This window comes from Lycium barbarum, chromosome 4 (assembly GCF_019175385.1).
Source record: "Lycium barbarum isolate Lr01 chromosome 4, ASM1917538v2, whole genome shotgun sequence".
In the NCBI taxonomy this organism is placed as follows: domain Eukaryota; kingdom Viridiplantae; phylum Streptophyta; class Magnoliopsida; order Solanales; family Solanaceae; genus Lycium; species Lycium barbarum.
The window spans coordinates 15,159,195-15,182,634 of NC_083340.1; the positions used below are offsets into that span (position 1 = coordinate 15,159,195).

Here is a 23,440-nt window from a genome sequence, read left to right on the forward strand (position 1 = left end):
AAGGACCAGATTGCATCAGTCCTTAACCTATTTAAGGACCAGATTTTTGGTTGTAAAAGACTTTTGAGGACCAGTTGAGCTTGTCGTAAAATTTTAAGGCACTAGTGATCTATCTGTTTAAGGACCAGAAAATATGGTCCCTATATAGTTTTAGGGACCAGAACTTCTGCACGTCATAAAAGAGCTTTAAGGACCATTATTTAAATCTCGTACCTATTGACCTTTAGCGGTGGAGCCTATTGCGACGGGTGGCGACCAGAATTATCCCGTCGTTATTGACCTTTTGAGACCCGAAATCGACTTTCAGGGACTATTTTTCTCGTCCCTACCATCCCTGATTTAGAGGAAATTAAGAATGATGTATTAAATATGAGCCCTTTAAGTGCTACTGGCCCTGATGGATACAATGGCAAATTCTTTCAAAAGTGTTGGGATATCATTCAGGAGGATATCAAAAACATGGTTCATGCCTTCTTCTATGGAAGGAATTTGACCAAGTTCTTTTCATATACTTGTTTGGTTCTAATTCCCAAGGTAGAGTCTCCTTCTAACTTTGGAGATCTAAGACCAATTAGTCTTAGTAACTTCACAGCTAAGATCATCTCCAAGATCCTTTCAATCAAGCTGAATCATTTACTTGATAAGATTATCTCTGAAAAACAGTCTGGCTTTGTCAAAGGCAGACTCGTCACTGAAAATGTTCTCCTAGCACAAGAACTAGCCCAAGGGGTGTCTCAGAGTAACCATGGAGGCAACATGATCATCAAACTGGATATGGCTAAAGCCTATGACAGAATGTCATGGGATTTTCTATTGGCAGTTATGAGAAAATTTGTTTTTTCTGACAGCTGGAACACTCTTATTAGAATTCTCATATCTGATGTGTGGTATTCAACTATCATAAATGGTGAAAGAAAAGGCTTTTTCACTTTCTCCTAAGGCTTGAAATAAGGAGATCTTTTGTCCCCTTCCTTATTCATTATTGGTGCTGAGGTGTTTTCAAGGCTTCTCAACAGGCTATATCACAATGATAGATTTGTTCCCTTCAGCATGAATCCCAATGGTCCTAGTATCAACCACCTGGCCTATGCTGATGACATAGTAATTTTCACTGGTGGAAACAATAGATCAATCAAACTCATTTTGAAGCAAATCAAGAGGTATGAAAAGGCCTCTGGGCAGATGATCAATACTGATTAAAGCTTTTTCATTACTGCCCCAAATTCTTGTGCAAATAGGATCAATAGGATGAGAAGTGCTACTGATTTCATGAATAAGGATTTCCTTTTTAACTATCTTGGATACCCCATATATGTGGGAAAGAAAAGAAATTCCTATTTTGATAATATGTTAGCCAAAATCATCAAAAAGCTTAATGGGTGGCAAAGCAAGATGTTGTCTTTTGGGGGTAGAATTGTCCTCATTAAAAGTGCCCTGCAAGTTATTCCAACTTACATTCTCTCTGCAATACAACCTCCTAAAGGCATTATCAAGCTCATGGAGAAACACTTTTGTAACTTCCTTTGGGGTTCCAAAGAAGGTAAAAACAAGTATCACTGGAGTTCATGGGAGAATTTATGTTATCCAAAAGATGAAAGTGGTATTGGAATAAGAAGAATGCAGGAAATCTCTGATACTTTCACTTTTAAAAGATGGTGGAGATTGAGAACTCAATCTACACTCTAGGGAACTCTTTTGAAATCCAAGTACTGTATAAGATCTCACCCTGTGGGTAAGGTTGCTGTTGCCAAAGACCCACAGGGATGGAAAAATTTGATGAAGATTAAGACCAAAGCAGAACCTCACATGATCTGGAAAATTCAACAAGGAGACTCCAACTTCTGGTGGGATAACTGGACATGTATGGGTGCTTTAGCTAAAATGCTGCCAGGGTCTGCTAAACTAAATGTAAATTCCTTCATTTTGAATGGTGTCTGGGATTTCAATAAGCTTAATATTACTCTTCCACCTCACATTGTTCAATATATTGAAAATATCAACATTGGTGACTGTAGCAAACATGATTACCCTCTATGAAATTTGACAGAAAATGGCAAATTTTCTAATGCCTCTGCCTGAAATCTGCTAAGATCTAAGAAGGATAAAAGTCCTTTCTTACAAAATGCTTGGCACAAAAGCTTATCCTTTAAAGTCTTTTTCAATACATGGAGACTTTTAAGGAATAAGCTACCCTTCAGTGACACAGTAGGAAGATTTGACACTAATTTAAGATTTGACTATTCTTATTGCAGGATAGTCAAGAATGAAACAAGTCATCATTCATTTGTGGCTAGTGAAACTGCTAATAGGCTATGGAATAGCATTGGCAGGCCACTAGGCATGCAACATGCTAATGCATCTGTCTCTATATTTTCAGGAATTGGTGGAAAGCAAAATCTAAGAACAAGGTGCATAAGACTGTAATGCTGATCACACCAACCATTATCTGCTGGGAAATTTGGAAACAAAGTAGTACTTGTAGATATGGGACACAGAAGAAATTCAACAACTCAAGAATGGAACAACAATATCTTTGGATTATCAAGCAAGCTATCAACAGATTAGTCCCAAATTTGGATATGAACAGGCAGTGGCCACAACTGTGCCAAATGGTAGCAAGGCCTCTATTAAACACATATGGAAAGAGGCGAACCAAATTCAGAGGCGGAGCCAGGATTTGAAGCTTGTGGGTTGGGATTCTAATTCATTTAAGTTACAGGGTTCTAAATTAACAATTCATACATATTTAATGATTTTTTCAAGACAAATACAGGGTTTAGACCAAAGTTACTGGGTTCGGCCGCACCCTCGACTACTATGCTAGCTCCGCCCCTGGAACCAATGTTGACTTTTTGGCAAACGAAACAAGCATGATGATGATTATTTAATCATCTGGGGAAATACGCTCAAGGGTATTGAGTTTCTTATCCTGAGAGTCTTAAGCGGCATTGCTTTGGAAAGACCGTAATCCTTTTTAAGTTTTTCCAGTGTCCCAAAAAGAAAATATATCACAAGAATCAAAATCAGAATTTATCGATAATACAGACCAAAAGTGCTATTCTAGCTCCCTCTTTTTTATTTGTCCGAATTATTCCTATTTTATATCGCGTTCAATATAAATAACAACAAGGAACTATACAAAAAACTGTTGGTGTATCTGAAATAGAGTGCATAAGAAATATGTGGACTGATAAGGTCTTTTTTTTTTTTTTTTTTAAGCGTAGGGTCTGACCTTAATAAAGTATACAGTGCGGGTAACCTGTTAAAAGATACTTCCCGTTGGAAGGGGAGCGCCATTCAAATGTCCACATGCATGGGTTGCATAACTGGTAATTTTTTATTCGAGCAGGATATTATAAAATTGATGAGACTGACAAACGAAACACACACATATATAGATTAGATTTCATATCTAATTAAGAAACTTCCCATCAATTCAAAAGGCTCATTAGTACGTTACAGTTGAGGTTTTTCAGCAAAATGTTCCTTGAGTTTTGAGAAAGATCGATCCATTTTTATTATATTATCTAAAGCATTTAAGCACATATGATTCTTGAAGTAACTCGAACGTCAATTTTTAGGTGGCTGTGATTGTCATATTTGAAAGAATCGAATTAATCCATGTCATAATTAAATTTATGTCTTTCTTTCATCCTCTCTGTCTGTGGCCTATGCCAATTGGTCTTATTCGGATGGGTTGCATTTTGTTTTCCTTTTGTTAGTTTATTGGTCCGGGCTAAATCCTTCTCCCTAAAAATTCCTGATTTTCTTTCCTCGGCGAGTGAAATTTGTATCCTTGTTGAGTGAGTAAGGCCCGATCGATACATTAAGGGGTATTTAATTGTCATTTTATGTATTATCTATAAAATAGTTTTAAGTTTCTTGAATGACAATTATGAAAGCACCAACTATATTGGTAACCTAAAAAGAAAAAGAGAAGCTAGCTAGGTATATAAGCATTGAACTGATCCAACTATACGGACACAAGGAAGAAAGATCTGCAATTTGCAACTTCCTTTGTTGGGAAGCAATGTTTAATTATTTTGCACAGTAATAATTAAAGGGGAGTTAGTCAAATATCGTATAAGAGCCCGTTTGGATCAGTGGCAGAGTCAGGATTCATATTAAGGGGTGTCACAAAAAATGTAGAAATGTCGTGATCTAGGTTTGAATCCATGATTTTAGAGACTTTTTGCAACCCCTTAACCGCTACGCTAAGCCTTCAACTTGTGTTAAGCGGAAAACAGCTTATAAGCCAAAACAGCTTATAAGCCAAAAAAAATAAGTTGGGCTACCCAACTTATTATTTATTTATTTTTGGCTTATAAGATGTTTTCAGCTTATAAACTGCTTTTTTTAAGCTCATCCAAACAGGCTTTAACTGGTGTTATAATTAGAGTACACTAAAAGTTGTTGAGACTGAAAGCAATATGTTGAAAGAAGAAGAAAACTAAAAGTATAAATAATTTTGACACTATCACTCTTATTCAACCGATTAATTAGCCAGCAATAGTTTCCTAATCACTTCCTTTAGCTATTTTAAGAGGGTTTCACCCTCCAACTTTACTTTAAAAATCAAACCCCCTCTTAACTTTGAACAATAGACATTCTCCGCCCTTTATCTTATTTGAATCTTTTAAATTGTCATTTACCCTTACAGTATCAACTTTTGTCCTTTTTTTTTCTTTTTTTTTTACTTCTTTAAAATCATGATATTTTTTAGGTAAACTTACCTGAATAGCTACCCTTTAGTAGATTCTTACCTCTAGTAGCTACTTTTTCAATATTACCAACCATAACTACTATTTAATAAACATATGTATTTTAACGGATGTATTTGTTTGTTTTCAAATACATAGTGTTTTTTTTTTTTTTTTTTTGCTTTGATATATTTCAGTGAATTTTTTCCTATAATGTATTTTTGTGTCTTTTTTTTTATGCATTTCAGTGATTTTTTTTTGATGTATTTCAGTGGCTTTTTTTTAATGTATTTCTTTGATGTATTTCAAATATATTGTGTACATTCCAACCACATATGAAGCCAAATACATTCAAATTTTCATGTATTTGAATGGATTTCAACAAATACATTCAGATACAAAGAAAAAAAATCAAATACATGACAAATACATTCAAAAACAGTGTGTTTGGCTATTAATAAAATACACTAAAAAATACACTCAAAAAATATAAACACAAATACATGAAAAAACAGTGTATTTGTGAGATGTAGATTTTTTCAATGTATTTGTATTTGGCTTTTAACAAATACACACAAAAATACAAAAAATACACACGGCCAGATCTGAGACACCACCACCACCAAAAACCCTAATCTCTCCACCGCCACCAAAAACCCTAATCTCTCCACCGCCACCAAAAACCCTAATCTCTCCACCACCACCAAAACCCTAAAAACTCCTAAAACTTATTTAGTATCCGATTGCACCTTTTGTCTATTTAGTAGAAAAACGTTAACTGCTAAGCCAAAGCAAAAAACAGTGCAGCAAGAATGGCTACAACAACCACCAACACCGCATTATTGCCACCGCAATTTGGACAGCAACGACGCCGCAATAACCAGCCCCCTTTATTCACTCCATTCTTGTTCAACAAGTCAGCTGCTACATAGAGGGGTGAGCACAGAGGGAGAGGGAGAAGAGAGAGAGGGCGGGGCGGCTGTGGTGGTGGTGGTGGTGGTGGTTGAAAGAAGGGGAGAGAGATTTTTTTAGGGTTTTGAGAAATGAAAAATTGAAATGGGTAGTGATTGGGAAAAAAGAAAGATTTATTTATTTGGGTATGTATTTTTGATATAGCTACCAATTGTAATATAGAAAATTTAATTAGCTACTAAATATAATTAAATAAAAGGGTAGTTAATATTAATAATTAGGTCTTAAAAGAAGTTATAATGAGTAAAAATTCCTATTTTTTATCTTTTAAATCTATGTAACAAATTTATAAGTGAGAAATACTAATTGAGTATATAAGTTGATGATGTTCTATTAGCAGAATAAGAAAATATTTTTTTTAATAATAATCAAAACTCTAATATCTATTTATACAAGTGAGAATAACAGGTAATAATAACTTTATAAATATATTTCATAAAGGTAATACAAAAACAAATACACACAAATTTAAAATTTATATTGTAAATGAATTTTTAATTATAATTTAAGAAATATTTCATTAATGACAATCGCAATTTGTTTAAGTATATAAATAGTAGAGAATAAGAGAGAAGTATTGTTGGGTTTTTGATATTGGTGAATGGGAAATGATGGGATGAAAATTGAAGGAAATATAAAAGGTCCCTTTTGCTTTGGGAAATGTAAAAGGTTCCTTGTGCTTTGGTTAAAGCATCTGTCCCACATAGGAAAAAAAGAGAAAAAAAAAGAGGTGTACATATTACATTACACCTTCTCTAGTTGCTAAAAGGGTTGAGGGGGAAAGGACCCCTCGCGCCGTCGTCGTCGCTCGCTCGGCTCGGCTTCGGCTTCGGCTTTGGCTTTGGCTTTGGCTTTGGATTTGGTCAAATTTCGATTTGGATTTGGATTTGGATTTGGTCAAATGATCTGATTGATTGATAATCTTTTTGGACCAAAATTCTTTTAAATTTTAATTTAATTATTTATATATTAATTAATTATTTCCAGATTCTAATTTAAATTTCCCTCCTTTTAAAACGTACATTTTCTGAAAGGTTGCAAACCTTTCTGAAAAGGTGCAAACCTTTTCCCAACAAGTGCTTTAATGGCTATAAATTCCAGTTAATATTCAGATTATGACTTACGAATTTTCTGAAATCCTCTATTCTTCTACTCTTCTTAAAAGTTTTCTTTTCTGTGTGCTATACTGCCATTGAGTGGTTCGCCGCTACCAGAATTTGGAGTACTACTATTTTGGTAAGATAATCGTTCTATCCTGGGAGGGGATATTCCATCAACCTCGTGTACTGTGAGGGGAATAATTTCCTTAAGGACACACTTTGAACTAAGTGGGCTCGATTATGTTCTGAATATATTTTTCTAACACTGTTTCTGTTTATTTGTCCAGTTTCTGTAATTTACTGGTTTTAAGTTTTTACAGATTGTGTAATCTGCTTTTACTAAGTGTTTTATAGATTCAGAAACTTTATTTAGACTTATACAGATTATTTTAACGACAAGTACGACTTAAATATACAAACACACATGCATGTAAATACAGATATACATACTTAATGCATATAATTTTGAAATGACAATTATAAAAAATGGTATTATATTTTGTGACAATTCATAAAGTATTATTCTACTTATAATGTTAAAGAACTTAAATAAGAATCTATAAATACCTAGGTTAAACATAAATTAAATATTATATATAATATAAAAATGTATTACATAAATAGAAGATTGAAAATAACAAGGGTGAAATTGACATTGCATAGGATAAATGGGGAGAATGTCTATTGTTCAAAATTGAAGGGAGAGTTTGATTTTTAAAGTAAAGTTGGGAGCGAAAATAATTTTCACCCATTTTAAAAGGAGAACTATTCAAATATCCACATGGGTTGGATAATAGAATTGATCAGACTAAACCTGCATTCTAAGAAAGAAAGCTTACGTATTTTCTATGTGACAAGAAGATTCCAAAGTTAGAATCCCATTTTTGACCTAATTAATAATTATTAGTACATAATGTTTAGTCTAAAATTCGTTAATTGAGTCGACTAGTTAAATTGTTAATAATGAGGTCACAAACACTTTCAAATCATGTTTATCTTTGATAGTGTGAAAGTAATTAATAAATAAAGTTAGGAAAGTACTAACCGAATTAAAAAAATTATAAAAAAGAAGAAGAGATTCTTTTAGTATATTCTCCGGCCGGTGGACGAAGAACAATGATCAAGAACAACGAGGATTTGGAACAATTTCAATAGCAAGTCTAGTAATGCATGATTTAGGCGATCAATTTCAATGGTTATAATAGTGGGCAAGTGGTGGGAATTTATAAGATATATAGGCCGGTGGTAACTATGTACTTCTGTGATTCTCGCTCGTTCCAGCCGTTATATGGCTAACATTGTAGTTAAATTCCCGCATCTCTTAGAATCTGGATGTTGTTTGAGTTATCTCCTGTCCGGACACTATGAATTCCCAGATGAATCCCTGCTGACCGGTGCGAATGATGATATAAAAATTTCATTAATATCAAGTGTATAACTAATTACTCCTACTTAAAACCTAAATGTAAAACTGTCCAAAGTAAAAGTGCCACGTGTTCAAGTGAGTGGGGCTAATTCCTTAAGCTATAAATACATGCCTAAGATATCCAACATTTGACATACTAGCATTCTTTCCTTCCTTCAAATTATGTCTTCCTCTAGCTACTACTTCTTTCAGTTTAGTTTTCTTCTAATCATATCCACTAATTGTCTAGCAAAAACCACTTTCCAGCCTAAAACTCTATTCCTTGCAGTTAAAAAAGACCCATCCACTCTACAATACATTACTCAAATTCACCAAAGAACACCTCTTGTCCCCGTTAAACTCGCCGTCCATCTTGGTGGTGAAAGCCTATGGGTAGATTGTGAGAAAGGTTACAAAAGTTCAACTTACAAACCAGCTCATTGTAATTCAAGGCAATGTGATTATGTAAAGTCAACGGCCTGTGGACAATGTGACGGAAAAAAACGGCCAGGTTGCAACAAAAATTCATGCATTAATGTTGTTGGAAATCCAGCTACAGAAACTCTCATGGTGGGTGGTGAAATCGCCGAGGATGTTTTATTGATCCGATCAGTTAACGGGTCCGTTCCAGGGCCCGTTGTAACTGTGCCAAAGTTTATCTTCAGCTGTGCCGAATCATTTTTAACGAAACGTCTTGGTAAAGATGTTAAGGGAATGGTTGGTTTTGGACAACATCGTCCAGCATCACTTGCTGCTCAATTTGCATCGGTTTTTCGATTCAGTAGAAAGTTTGCCATTTGCTTGAGTTCATCAACTGAACGAAACGGTGTAATTTTCATTGGTCATAGTCCTTATTTCTTTAGCCTTGCATTTGATGCATCGCGAGATCTTATCTATACACCTATCATTACCTACCAGAATTATATATACTTCAATCGGGACTCACCAGAATATTATATTCAAGTTTCTTCCGTTAAAATTAATGGAAGAAATTTGCCGTTAAATAAAACATTACTCACGTTGGACATTGAAAATGATAACCATGGAACAAGAATTAGTACGGCCGTTCCTTACACTGTATTGGAGGCTTCTGTTTACAGTGTTGTGAGCAAAGCTTTCATTAACGCGATGCCTAAAGATGTGCACACAGTCCCTGCAGTGCAACCTTTTAAAACTTGCTTTGATTCTTCTGCTATTGGTATGTCAAGGCTAGGTTACAATGCACCTGAAATTAATCTTGTTCTCCATAGACCAAATGTGTATTGGACAATAACAGGTGCAAACTCACTGGTAAAAGTTAGCGACGATGTTGTGTGCCTAGCCTTTGTTGAAGGAATCCAAACATTGGGACAAGCAATTGTCATCGGTGGGTATCAAATGCAAGAAAATCTTGTGGAATTTGATCTTGCGAGAAAAAGGATAGGTTTCAGTAACTCGCTCTTTTTCCGTCAAACTACGTGTTCAAATCACAACTATGCTTAGAGATTCGGCATTAATTTGCTCATGTTGACATAATAGTGGAACGGGTTTGCTGGGCTAGGAAAATGGGTTAATTATTTAATTTTATCCTTGCAATTTTAATTTTCTTATTTAGTTATTCAATAATCTTCATACTTTGATGATCTTTCAAATTAAGAATTAGGGTTGAAGTCTTCAAAAGATGTGATGATCTTTCATTAAATGAGTTACTACTATAATAAATTGTGTGCCATGTGAATAAAGCTGACTAACTTCATATTTAATCAGAGAAAGCTGTATTAGTACTGCAATGAGGTACAATGCTTTAAGTGCAGTGAGGGCCGGCCCTTCGGACGTGAGTTCGGCCGAACCCAATAACTTTTGTCCGAATCATATATTTGTATTAAAATATTTATTAAATATGTACAAATTATTAATTAACAACCCAATAACTTTAAAGAATTAAAACTCCGAACCCACAAGCTTCGGATCCTAGCTCCGCCTCTGAGTGCAGTCAACACTAACTTGGTTTTGCATTTTGATAAGTTTTCTATTTTTATATCAAAATCATCAAAACTCAGATCTCTATTACATGTGGATACTTTATACTATGTTGCAAGGTGTTTACGGTTTTGTGAGAAATCCATCCAAACCAAAAATCGACTTTTAAAGAAATTGACCTCATCCGGTTTGGTTGCAAATTTTGAAAAACCGAGAATATTTGATTTGATTTGATTTTGTTAAAGATAAATCAAAGAAAAATTAAATCAAATCGACAAATTATATACACAATTTATATAGTTATACATAAAAAATATATTAAGTTTTATTAATAACTTTAAATCTTTTGTATTGGTTTTCATCAAAATTTTATTTTTACCAGTTATTTCATCTCTAATATAAATAGACTAATGAACTTTAGTACTCTTTAACCCCACTTCTTAAAAGAAAGACATGAATTCAAATCAATTTAGGGAAAGAAACAATTATGAGATTTTTATCTAGATTTTTTTATATTTAAAGCTTATAGATCTCAAGATAATCTCTCATTAATCTAAAGAAATTATAGTCACCATAATTAAAGGGTAATAAAAAATTATAAGTGGTAAAAAATGGAAAATTCGTTTTTAGTTGTAAGAAGAAGAAAAAAGACAGAAATACCATTAAATTTCTTTAAAATTGAAAAATCGAACCAAACAGATAATAACCAAATGAATAAATGTGTATTATATTTGGTTCCACTTGGTTTTTAATAATAGAAAATCAACTAAATTGACTTAGTTTTGATTTAATCAAAAATCAGACCCAAAAGACCCATAAACACCCCTAATTGCAACTTGGAGGAGGTTTGCACCTAAACAGCTCCCTCTTACCATCCCAAACCCCTTGTTGTTGGGTGTGCGAAATGTCCCACAAATTAAGTGATACTTGTAATGGTGTGGGAGAAAATTGTGTGGGTTTGACTCAAAATGGATAATAGTTAATATTACACCATGATAAGATTATTCATTTTTGGAATTTTTTACTGGTTGTAGCTTCTCTTAAGACATATTTATTAATAATAACTACCCTTTAATTTAATTATAAATAGTAACTAAAATACTTTTTAAATTTATAACACATAGCTATATCAGTAACTTCTAGTTACTGGGCCAAATACACACGTAAAACACTCCCCCATATCCCCAAATACTACGCTTAACAGTTAGTCAATTAAATTCGTCAGATTCTCTCTCTATCAACATTATTCCTTGCCTTTTTTTTCTCCACTATCTTCCTTCACGTTTCATCATCTTCTAACCATTGTTGCGAAAATTGGGGAAGTTGTATTTGGATAGGTTTTTATATTCTATTAGTGTATTTTTGTTCATAATAACTTCCTATTTTCAAAGATTTTGAAGCGTAATCAACTTCCAATCCTTTCCTTTTTCTTCTCCAATACCTTCCTTCACGATTCTTCATCTTCAAATCATTGTTGCGGAAATTGGGGAAAGTTGTGTTTGGGTAAGTTTTTTACATTCTATTAGTGTATTTTGTTCATAATTACTTCATGACAGATTTTTGTTCAGCTTCAGGTATGTGTTTTATTGATATTTATTAACGTATTTTCAAGTATTTATTTAACCATATGTTATTTCTTCATTATGCATTACACAGGAAGCAGTTCGTCGAAGATCCATGTGCCTATTTTTGACAAAAAATTTCCATTTGAGAAAGATCCCATAACCGGTCCACTTGATGTACAGCTTCTTAATCAATACCGTGCGTGGCTTCGTCAGGGATTACTTGTCAGGCACGATAACAAGTATGTTTTTTTATCCACAAGTACAAATTTTGTTTTTTGGGTCATCTTGTTCTTTTGTTCTAAGTCATGTTTAGCTGTTCTTTTGGTAGTTGTGTGTGTTATTATTATTTTTTTCTTCATACACACCACTTTATTTGTCTCTCTGGATGTGTATGTGTTTTCGAGATTTCAAAACATAAGTGTTCTTTGGGTTTTTTGGTCATCTCGTTCTTTGTAAAACTTACTAGTATATCTTTTTTTAGTTGTTCTATTGGTAGTTATGTGTGTTATGTTTTTTTTTTTTTGGCAGACATACTACTTTCTTTGTCTCTCTGTATGTGTATGTGTTTTTGAGATATCAAAACATTAAGTGTTCTTTGGGTCATTTGGCTCTTTTGTTCTAAGTCATGTCTTGCTGAGTTTTGCGTGAAAAAATGACTTTTTTAAGCTGTTCTCTTGGTTCTTGGATTTGGTGGATTTTTTTTTGTAGTTGTGTGTGTTATACTGTTATATTTCTTGTTTTTTCACACATACCATTTCCTTTGTCTCTGTATGTGTATGTGTATGTGTTTTTGAGATGAAAACAATTTTTGAGGATTTTGTTGCAATGTCTATCATGGTGTATGGTTCCCACAAGCCCCACTTAAAGCACACCCACACAGGACACAAGTACCTTTTTGGGGCTTGGATTATACTTCTTAATTATTAGCTTTCTTTGTTGTCTTGGTTATTCTACTTTACTAATCATTTTCTTAATTACTTGTTGTTTCACTCTTGTGTTCTCAGTATCTTCTTTGTGATTGGTAATAGTAATTCTCTTTATTCAAAAGTTCTTTTCTTCTGAGTTTTTTCCTATTACACAGAAGCTACAATGAGGTATTCCCAAAACATAATGGATGATGACTATTTATGTATTTTTCTTTTATAGAAAGAATAAGGAAGACCATTACCAAAAGAAGATGGCCGTTTTTTAGCATGGGGGCGAGTACAATTTTGGCATCACAACTGTCGCCGATAAAAATTGGTTCTACCTTTTATCAATGCCTTGCCAACTCTGGAATGATGAGGTGCAATATAGCTAACCTATATACTTAGTTATTTTAAATACTTCATGTATTTTTTGGTGTTTTTAACTATTGTATTTAATGATTGCAGCACATTGACGTCATTTTCTACTACTTTCAAAAGAAAGGCAAGTATGACAAAAGGACTAATTACAAATTCACTACGGTGGACTGTGTATTCAGGCAGAAGGTTGATGTTGTCTATAGCGCCTATCACAACCTTCAAACTCAAACCAATGTGGCCAATGAAGAGAAAGTGTTGCGCGAGTACGTGAAGGGGCACAGGATTCTTGCAAATGTCCCGTGGCATACGGTTGACAATGTGCTGATTCCAGTCAACATACAAAAAGAAATCACTGCATATTGGTTGTGCTTTCATTCAAGGATAGGTAATTATATATATATATATATATATATATATATATATATATATATATATATATATATATATATATATATATTTATATATATATTGTTAAGATAAGTGTTGGATGTATTTTGAATGAAGATACTGATACCTTTTTCTATGCATATATTTTTGTGTGTTTTGGTATCATTATTTTACGGACCGGCGTCTTTATGTGTACGACTCGTATCAAGCAGCAAGGCATAATGCAGTTGTTAAGGCTGAAGTACAGAAACTTGCTACACTTCTACCACATTTCCTACATATTGGTGGATTCTTCGTAGACCAAAAAGGCATAGATTTGGTCAAAGACCCAGCTTATACGGATAACGCACAAAATGATAGTCTTGAAGTAGTCTATGCTGAAAAACTGCCTCAGCAAGCCAGTAGTAGCATGTAAGTTGTTCATGTATTTTTTTAAAGTATTTATGTATTTTTCAACAATTGATAAACTGAATATCAAGCGCAAACATTTTTCAAATACATGTACACATATGTATTTGTAGTTATTATTAAATGTTTTTTGACCTTATCAAAGTGTACAGTATTCTTAATCTTTCTCATACATCTTTTTTCCAAGGATTGTGGTGTTTACGTGGCGTCATTTGCTGAGTATTTGAGCTCGGGTGGAGTGGTTCCTCCTACAGTTGATGCAACGATGATGCGTATAAGATATGGTGCACTCCTATGGGACTACGCAGAACGAAAGGTAGCTGACGATGCTCAAAGTGATAATGAGGTGCCACCAAGACCAATTAGGCCAGCCATAGATTACACATTCGTTGATGCAATCGATGTTTGATTAGTACTGATTTATAACTTTGGATTAAATACCAGATTTGTGACTGGTTTTAAGTGAACCTATTTTGGCACACATTTTTTGGTTTTAGATGTATTTTACAATTTGGTGTCACTCAATTTTCAATTTACCAATCTTTTGCTATTATTACTGCATTCAACGAACCAATTTCATGTATTTTGCCAATATTATTCTACCTTTTATCAATGCCTTGCCTACAGTTAGCTATTTTTAAGGCATTCAAATATATCCAAATACACAAGATACATGTGCAGTTGTATCATATGTTGGATTATGCACTTAACAATCTGGTCACTCAATTTTCAATTTACCAATATTCAGCTATTATTACTGCATTCGTAGGTATCTCAAAATACATCAAGTTGAGTAATTTTGAGTGTATTTAAGTATTTCCAAATACACAACTTACCAAATATACAAGATACATGTGCAGTTTTATCCTATGTTGGATTATGAACTTATCAAGTTGTTACTGCATTCAAATATATCCAAATACACAAGATACATGTGCAGTTTATCCTATGTTGGATTATCAACTTAACAATCCGGTGACACTCAAGTTTCAATTTACCACATTTAGTTAATTACAAATTACATCATTCACACTGTGTATTATTACTGCATTCGTAGATATATCAAAACACATCAAGTTGAGCATTTTTTAATGTATTTAAGTATATCCAAATACACAATTTACCAAATACACTAGATACATGTGCAGTTTTATCCTATGTTGGATTATGAACTTATCAAGTTGTTACTGCAGTCAAATATATTCAAAATACACAAGATACATGTTCAGTTTATCCTATGTTGGATTATCAACTTAACAATCCGGTGTCACTCAATTTTCAATTTATCACAGTCAGTTAATTATAAATTACATCATTCACACAGTGTATTTCATGTATGTTATATTTTCACATGGTCCATTATCCAGAACTAAATAATCTATTTAAACTGACTACCTTTATTCGAATATTGCAAAAAAAACAACGTATTTTTTATAACAAATGCAAATGGCTGTAAATAAAAAAAAACAATCACTTTTTTCGAGGCTCAAAACTACAAGAACGTCTATTGTGTCCCAGCTGTCCACAAGTGCCGCAAGCATGTCTTTTTTTTACCAATAAGCAATTCCCTTAACGGCTTATCACGCTTCTTCTTCGGCCTACCGGGTGGTTTCTTGTATCTTGGTGGCAAAACTACATCCTCCGAGATGTATGTGGGAATCTTCCCTTCACGCTCACCAGGGAGAGGATTTACAGGTATATCATATGTTTTCATCACAGTCTGTGGTTTGAACAATTCTGAGCAATAATCATCAGCTTTTAGATTTTTCTTTTTTAAGACAGCCCAAGCATGTGGGCAAGGAATTTCATCTATTTGAAACATATGACAACTGCAAGTTTTGTTTTTCAAGCAAACAACGAAACGCCTTCCTCCATCATGGACTGTCGGGTACACGTATTCGGCTGATGGTTCCACCTACAAAAGTCATTAGTTGTATTTGTTGAGTATGCAGTTAAATAAATATAAATACATAAATATGCTTTTAGTCAAATATATATAAATACATCCTCAAAGGATAAAACCATTATGTCTATGAACATGCTTGACATTCAAAAAAAAAAACCAAGCAACCGTAGAATTTCAACATCGGATGCAAGCTATCTTAAGATTGGATTTAAAGGATAGGATGTGTAATAAATAAAAGCAAAAAATCAGGAATACTACCTTAATATTGGATAAATACATAAAGGTGCTTTTTAGCCAAATGCATATAAATACATCTTCAGAAGATAAAACCATTATGTTCATGAACATGTTTTACATTAAAAACAAAAATCAAATACATGACAAACAGAATCTGACTAATACAACCAAAATATACCAAATACATCACAAACCTGCAACCGACAATTACAGAAAAATACATCAGATACGATGAAAAAATTTGAGCAGCCAAATACAGTCAAATAAATCACACACAGCTAAAGATAATTGCAGGTCACTAAAGTATATTTTAAATGAATTGAACTTAAACATACCGCCATACGTAAACATAGATACTCATTTATTGACAGCATCTCCTGGAACTTTTTAGAGAGTGTTGTGAACGTGTATGTATCGTTCCTCCGGTTAGTGTAATTCCATCTCCCAAACATCTTCCTAACTTCTTCAAGAAAATCAAATATAGGCAGTTCTCTTGCCGCTACAAGGTGACGATTGATACACTCTGCTATGTTCGAAGTCATGGTCCATCCTCGGTTAACAGATGCATACACTCTAGCCCACTTTTCTCTTCCAGCTAATTCCAAATACTCTGCCACCCGAATATCTGCCTTAACAACCTTCGCCATCAACTCATCAAATTCTTCCCGTGTGTATGCCTTTGTCATTGCATAAAACACTGGACTCAAAACATCTTTACTCTTCTTGTAATTCTTACATACGTTACCCCACAAATGCCATATGCACGAGTAATGCGGAACATTTGGATAAGTTAGACATACAACTTTGTTTATGCTTTCATGCCTATCGGATACGATACACATATTCTCTCTAACTCCATAGGCTTCTCTGAACCGCTCAAAGAACAACGTCCAAGACCTGTCATTCTCAGAATCTATCACACCATATGCTAAGGGAAGTATATTGCCTGCACATACAGTTGCATTTAAACAAAGAATTCAGTATGTATGTATTCATTTAATAAATACAATATTTATTGCATATCAAATATATATGTGTTTTTGGCTTACCTGCACCGTCTAGTGTGCTTGCTGAAACGAATGTGTCGTTGTATGCTGTTTTAAGGTGGCTCCCGTCTACCACCATAATGGGTCTACAACACTCAAAGCCCTTGATAAATGCATATAATGCTATAAAAACATACAGGAACTCGTTGTCGTGGGATTTGCGCATTCGTATATGCGACCCAGGGTATGTTTTATCCATGATATATAGATATCCGGGTAATTTATTGTATGATTCTGATGGCTCACCCATTAAGTATCCCTCTCTTTAGCCCGTCAAGCGACCATGTAAGACACATTCATGCCAAGGTCCTTCAATATATAATCTGTTATGTCATTAGGTGTGTATTTCCTCTTATGGTTGGCTACTTTTGGTTTAACAATCCCTCCTATTAACCAACTTGTGGCATGCCGTTCCGAATACATTTTATCCTTTAGCGGACATGTATGCTTGTCACGGAACTCCCTAACTAAGAACATTTCGGATTTCCCAACACTTGATGCCCTGAATTTCCAATCACATTCTTCGGACACACACACAAGTGTATAGCTACAAATAAATAGATCAACATAAATACATTAAGTAAAAAATACATCAGTCAATAAAAGGCATATAATATGATAGAACAGTATAATACATAGCACAATTTCTGATTAAACAAATTATTAGAATAAATTTACTTATACAATATAAATACATAACATTATACACACCATAAAACCTTTGATCATACCTTATTGCATTAGACCTCTCAGTACGAAAATTGAACCTATGTGAAATTGCATAATTTTCCATCACAGCCTTTAATGTATTTTTGTCCTTGTAAACTTGATCAACATCAACTTTTTTTAGTTTTTGTCTTCGATAATTAGATTGGTGTCTTTTTCAAATACAGCAACAGCCTTGCCATAACTTGAAGACGTCAAGTCTACACACCCGACTGTTTTAATAGAATTGAACTCACTTGTATATCCAAGTTGCAAAACCTCTCCTTGAATACAACTTTCATCAGATACACAGTTGTCAAGGCTTTTATCATTAGTAGTTATGCACAAAGGATACATTGCTAACTGTTTATTCTCTTTCTTCAAATTCGCATAAACTCTGACCCCTATATCATTGTGTATTTCCATCGGTATATCACTACCCTCCACCATGTATTTGATGTATATTTCTGTTCTGGTCGTGTCTAATATCAACTGAGTTGCAATTGTGTTATATCCCGTATTTTTTTTACGTCAGATTATTTGTAAGCTGAGGTGGGGCCCACACATCGAGATTTTTTTTGGACATCTGAAAAGTCATATGAATCACATATGTGAAGTTAAACATAACTCAAGAAGGACCCTTGGGCCAAATCAAAGTGGAAGTCCTCCAAACGAATATTTTTTAGAAAACGTTTTCGGGTGATCTGACTTTTAGGGGCAAAAACGGTATTATAAGTTTGGAATTTGGAAAAATACCAAGAAATAGAAGTTGTAGATAATTGAATTAGCTTTCCAACCATAGGTCGTGGGTTCCCGGGTGACATCGGTACAAGGAGATATGGACGTTTTAAGGTCGAAAGGTCAGTGGGCTAGGCCCAACTCGGGGCCAACCGAGTTAGGCCCATGACAAAAAAAAAAAAAAAAAAATTGAGGCCCAAATAAAGGGGGTGTCCGGCCATGGCTTGGCAAGCCCATGATATTTAATTAATTTTTCCATGTGCTAATTAGATAAAAGGGGATCATTATCATGGAACTTTCAAGAAAAATTTAGAAGGTGAAAAACAAAACAAAGAAGAGAGGGAGAAACCTAAGGGCCATTTTCGGCCAAGCTCAAGACCAAAAAAAAAAAAAAAAAATTTTTTTTTCAAAAATCATTTTCTACCAATTAAAGGGCCCTTAGCAAGGTGGAGTAGTCATTGGAGCAAGAAACCACATATTTTTGTGAGTTACAAGTCTTAGCCAAGAAGGAAGAAAAGAGAGAAAGGTAAAGAATTAATTCCTTTTTATTATGTTATGAAGGTTGGTTTATGTTGTAGTATGTGGAAATGAGTAGAATTTATGGAAATATGGAAGTTTACAAAGTGGGTGTACATATATGTAAGTGGACATATATGTATATTGTTGTATAAATAGTATGAGTTGAATTTTATGTTGTATTCTAGTTGTGTTATATTGTGTTTTGTAGTCATGGTTGTTGTCATTGTGTTGATAGTTTGGCCGGGTTGAATTCCCGGATTGTTGTTGATAAAAAATTGGCTAAGTTGAATTTTGGGGATGGTGTATTTATAGGGGAGATGCTGCCCAAATTTTTGTAGACAAGTATTGGTTAAGATTGAAATCTTAAAGCCTTACAATTAACATTTGGTAATTGTGACCAAATTGTAGATTTTGGCGAACTTGAAACTTGATTTTGGAGACGTGTATGAAGCGGAAAAGGTATGTAAGGCTTCACCCTTCCTTCTATGGCATGTCTTAAACGTAATAAGTTGGGTACGAGCCTCGGGGACAACCCTATTTCCCGGAATCCGCACTTAAAGTTTCCCCTTTTTCATTCAGTAGAATTGAATTAGAAATTGCGTAAAATATTGGAGAAACTTCCTAAACATCTAGAACTGGCATAAATATGACCCGACTACCTTAAAACCCTCACAAGTGACGTCATGAAATATAATGTACGTAAATTTGGTACGCCGCCTCATTTGACCCGAGGTGGGCCCATTGTTCCCGGATTTTCCCTATTGCTCCGTTTGACTTATTTTGGGAGTAGAATCCAAAGGAAACTTTTGATCCTCGTTTCGATTATCAAACGATAAGTACTGTACCATTCTAATGGAAATATGTATATGTATATAAAATATGTATATGTATATAAGATATGTAAAAGTATATAAGACATGTATATGTATATAAGATATATATATATGTTTATAAAATATGTACATGATATACGTATACGTATACGATGAAAGATCCAGAGCGCTATAGTCGCTGATATATGTATATGATACACGTATATGTATATGATAAAAGATCCAAAGCGCTATAGTCGCTGATATACGTACATGATACCAGTATATGTATATGATAAAAGATTCAGAGCGCTATAGACGCTGATATATGTACATGATGTATGCATATGTATACGGGGAAGATGGGAATAAGGGCAGAGCGTTATACACGCATATCCACCTGATCAGTTGGCATTACATGACATGATATCGTCCCGGACGCGGGATGCCCGGACGCGGGATGTGTATTTATGGCTAAATGGATCGGCTGCCGACGCCTCGGCAATATGACATGTTCTATTTTTATATATATATGAACAAGAAAAGATTTTCAACGGAAAGCTAAGCTATGATATGATACGCTATGATACGCTATGCCATGATATGATACGCTACGACAAGCTATGCTATGATATGATAAGCTATGTTATGATATGACAAGTTACGCTATGGCATGATACACTATGACACACTATACTATGACATTGACATGATATAACACGATACGACATGCTGTAGTAAGACATGACATTACACGATATAATATGCCATGATAAGACACGATAGGATACGACCTGATATGCCACGATAGGATACGACCTAATATGCCACGATAGGATACGATAGGGCACGATAGGACACGATACGACAAGATACGACATAATATAAGTTCTATTTTCTACGTTCATGGAGGGGAAACGTTTTTAAAAGGGAAAGACGAGCCATGCATGATAGCCGCCCAAAAAGGGGCCTTCCTATGTACAGGTTACTTTCTTGCCTCGTTATATGTCCTGTGACTCCATGATATTATTAATCGCACTCTATGTTATTGCTTGCATTGTCTTCCATGCCTTACATACTCGGTACACTATTCGTACTGACGTCCCTTCTTGTGGACGCTGCGTTTCATGCCGCGCAGGTCAGCAGACAGGTGGACGTGATCCTTAGAAGCTCTACCAGCCGCACTTGACAGCGCTCCAGTTGTTCCGGAGCCTCACTCCAGCGATACTATTTTATGCATATACATTCGGGCTTGGTAGCACCCCGGCCCTTTCTATGTATAAGTGTACTATGTCTAGAGGCTCGTAGACAGATACGTACAGTCAGTCAGGTACAGATATATGTATAGTATTTTGGCATGTTAATATTGTTGTACAAGGTAATAACGGAGTTTATTAGTTTATGTTCAAGGAAAAAAAATGGCTCGGTTTACACGGCTTGCTAAGAGGTACAGGTAATACGATAGATAAGGGGTGCTCGGTACAAGTATCGGGTACTCGTCACGGCCCCTAGTCGGGTCGTGACAAATTGTCTGTAACAAATCCATATACGTCGAATACTCTTTGAAAACAACAGCATCGATTTTGAAATTCACATAACGGTTCTCATCGTTCCAAGTACCACAGTGTCTAATCAACGAAGATATAGACGACATTTTCCAACAATCGAATTCAACGTGCTTGGTAAAATCTTGAACTACATTATCAAATAAAATACGGAATTATTATAGAAAACAACTAACAATGGAGAAAATCAACACATACAAAATATATACAAATTATGACACAAAGATTTGAATGTATATGTATTTTTGGACACGCAGTTCCTTGGTGCATCAAATACACTAACACATACATAAGGACAATACACATACATACACGAAAATCTAAACAAACACACGCTCACAAAATATACAAACAAATATACAGATCATCACTGATTCACAAAAAACACACACGAATTTGACTGTCTGTGTATTTTTTATCACATTGATGAACTGCACGCACTACACATAGATATGAACAAATCACTGCCTAAAATATAAAAATTAGATACGAACTCACTATTCAGAAGGAAAAAAAAACGAAATAACAATGGAGATAATAAAACATAAAATCGAAAATCAAATACCACAAAACGATCACTCACCAAAATGCGATTTTACGACGCAACAAATGGAATGCGCGCAACAAAAGCAGTACTTCAATTGTTTGTTTAGTGAATTTGATTTGTAAAAGATTTTCTCCGAATTACCTTTTGTATGATCAAAACCTCTATTTTTTTATGATTCCTCTGTTTTGAATGTTTTTGAAATTTGATTTTACGTTACTATGAAGAATAAGGAGAGAGAGAAGGAGAAACGTGTGATTAATGGGAATCTAATTTGCTGGAACAGATTGTAAAATATTTAATTTCACCTTCCATATTTAACGCATGATTAATGCCTAATATCCAGGGATTTGTTTTTAACATACACGTTCTATACCACATATCCGTGTATTTGAAGACTTCCAAATACACGCAATTTAATACGTATTTTCCTATAATATTAGCTACGAGCTGTAATATTGGAATGGTAGCCATGGTTGGTTACATCCAATCTTAAGGTAGCTAATCCTGTAAGTTTGCCTTCATATTTTTTTTTTTTTGTGCAGAATGCCCTTTAAAGGCACTAGTCTTTAATTTTTGCCCCTCAAATTTGAAATCTTTAATTTTTTTTCCCTTCGCTTAAAAATTCACCGGGTTCGAACCCCCGCTCAGTCAAATATTTTTTAAAAAAAAAATCCCAAGGCCGAGGTTTGTAGCAAAATTAGGCCTATTCGGGCAAAGTTAGGCCTATTCACAAAATTAGGCCTATTTGGACAAAGTTAGGCCTATTCAGGCAGAGGTTTGCCTTAAAGAAAGTTTACCTTAAGGAAAACCTCGGCCTGAGTAGGCCTAATTTTGCTACAAACCCCTTGCGATTTTTTTTTTCCGACTAAGAGACAGAGATTTGCCTTACGGCCTAATTTTGGGTAAAAGTTTGCCTTAAGGCAAACCTCTGCCTGAATAGGCCTAATTTTGCTACAAACCCCTTGCAAATTTTTTTTTTTTTTTTAACGGAGCCTAGGTTCGAACCCAAAATCTCGAGGTATTAGGCAAAGGACAAAAATTAAAGACCAGTGCATTTGAAGGGCAATCGTGCAAATGACCCAACAGTATTTTGGTTTTGTTTCAGCCCAACACGACTCGCTCATGCATTGATTTTTTTTTATTATTTTTGAATAATTTCGGAGTCCTCCCTCTAAACTTGATTCTATAACACTAACTTCCTTTGTGGTTTACGATATTACATTGATCTCCCTTATTTTGACTTTTTGTAACAATTCAATTTAACCTATTTTGATTAATGTAAAAAGATTATGATTTGACCAATTTTCCCTTTTCTGATATACTCTTTCATTTACTTAATTTGGTAAACATCTTTCTTAAATTCATTTCAAATAATAAATAATAATTGCCAATATTCCGATATTCTGTACAACCACAATATGTGAATCGTCTTTCCTTTCAACAGGGATCCGTGGCGCAATGGTAGCGCGTCTGACTCCAGATCAGAAGGTTGCGTGTTCGATTCACGTCGGGTTCAATAACCCCGAAATATTTCGGTCCCAATATTTTTTATTTGTGGCCATTCCAAAATTTTCCACTTTTCT

At 34.4% G+C, this 23,440-nt stretch overlaps 2 protein-coding genes, 1 non-coding gene and 1 pseudogene across 3 annotated transcripts; 3 read left to right on the forward strand and 1 right to left on the reverse strand.

Annotated features, from left to right (window-relative positions):
* The first annotated feature begins 369 nt into the window (after positions 1–369).
* Positions 370–1,686, forward strand: LOC132637192 (uncharacterized). Its single transcript, XM_060354322.1, has 3 exons — positions 370–887; positions 1,017–1,160; positions 1,239–1,686. The coding sequence occupies exons 1-3, from the start codon at positions 370–372 to the stop codon at positions 1,684–1,686; spliced, it is 1,110 nt and encodes a 369-aa protein (XP_060210305.1).
* Positions 1,687–8,306: 6,620 nt separating this feature from the next.
* Positions 8,307–9,844, forward strand: LOC132638224 (probable aspartic proteinase GIP2; annotated as a pseudogene).
* A 5,442-nt stretch (positions 9,845–15,286) lies between these two features.
* On the reverse strand, positions 15,287–17,149 carry LOC132637193 (uncharacterized). Its single transcript, XM_060354323.1, has 3 exons — positions 16,975–17,149; positions 16,261–16,871; positions 15,287–15,697 (listed from the first exon to the last, which is right to left on the reverse strand). Exons 1-3 carry the CDS (start codon positions 17,135–17,137, stop codon positions 15,287–15,289), a joined length of 1,185 nt encoding a protein of 394 aa, XP_060210306.1. The 5' UTR covers positions 17,138–17,149.
* A 6,152-nt stretch (positions 17,150–23,301) lies between these two features.
* Positions 23,302–23,373, forward strand: TRNAW-CCA (transfer RNA tryptophan (anticodon CCA)). The gene has a single exon. It is a non-coding gene; the product is annotated as a tRNA-Trp (tRNA).
* Positions 23,374–23,440: the final 67 nt, after the last annotated feature.

What these genes read in the sequence shown, in the direction of transcription:
- LOC132637192 (XM_060354322.1), top strand. Translation starts at nt 370, where the DNA reads ATGAGCCCTTTAAGTGCTACTGGCCCTGATGGATACAATGGCAAATTC. An exon ending in ATTCTCATATCTGATGTGTG is followed by an intron (nt 888 to 1,016) that starts GTATTCAACTAT and finishes GCTTCTCAACAG; the next exon opens with GCTATATCACAATGATAGAT. An exon ending in ATTTTGAAGCAAATCAAGAG is followed by an intron (nt 1,161 to 1,238) that starts GTATGAAAAGGC and finishes TTGTGCAAATAG; the next exon opens with GATCAATAGGATGAGAAGTG.
- LOC132637193 (XM_060354323.1), bottom strand. Translation starts at nt 17,137, where the DNA reads ATGCGCAAATCCCACGACAACGAGTTCCTGTATGTTTTTATAGCATTA. An exon ending in AAGCACACTAGACGGTGCAG is followed by an intron (nt 16,872 to 16,974) that starts GTAAGCCAAAAA and finishes CTGTATGTGCAG; the next exon opens with GCAATATACTTCCCTTAGCA. An exon ending in ATCTATGTTTACGTATGGCG is followed by an intron (nt 15,698 to 16,260) that starts GTATGTTTAAGT and finishes TGACTTTTGTAG; the next exon opens with GTGGAACCATCAGCCGAATA.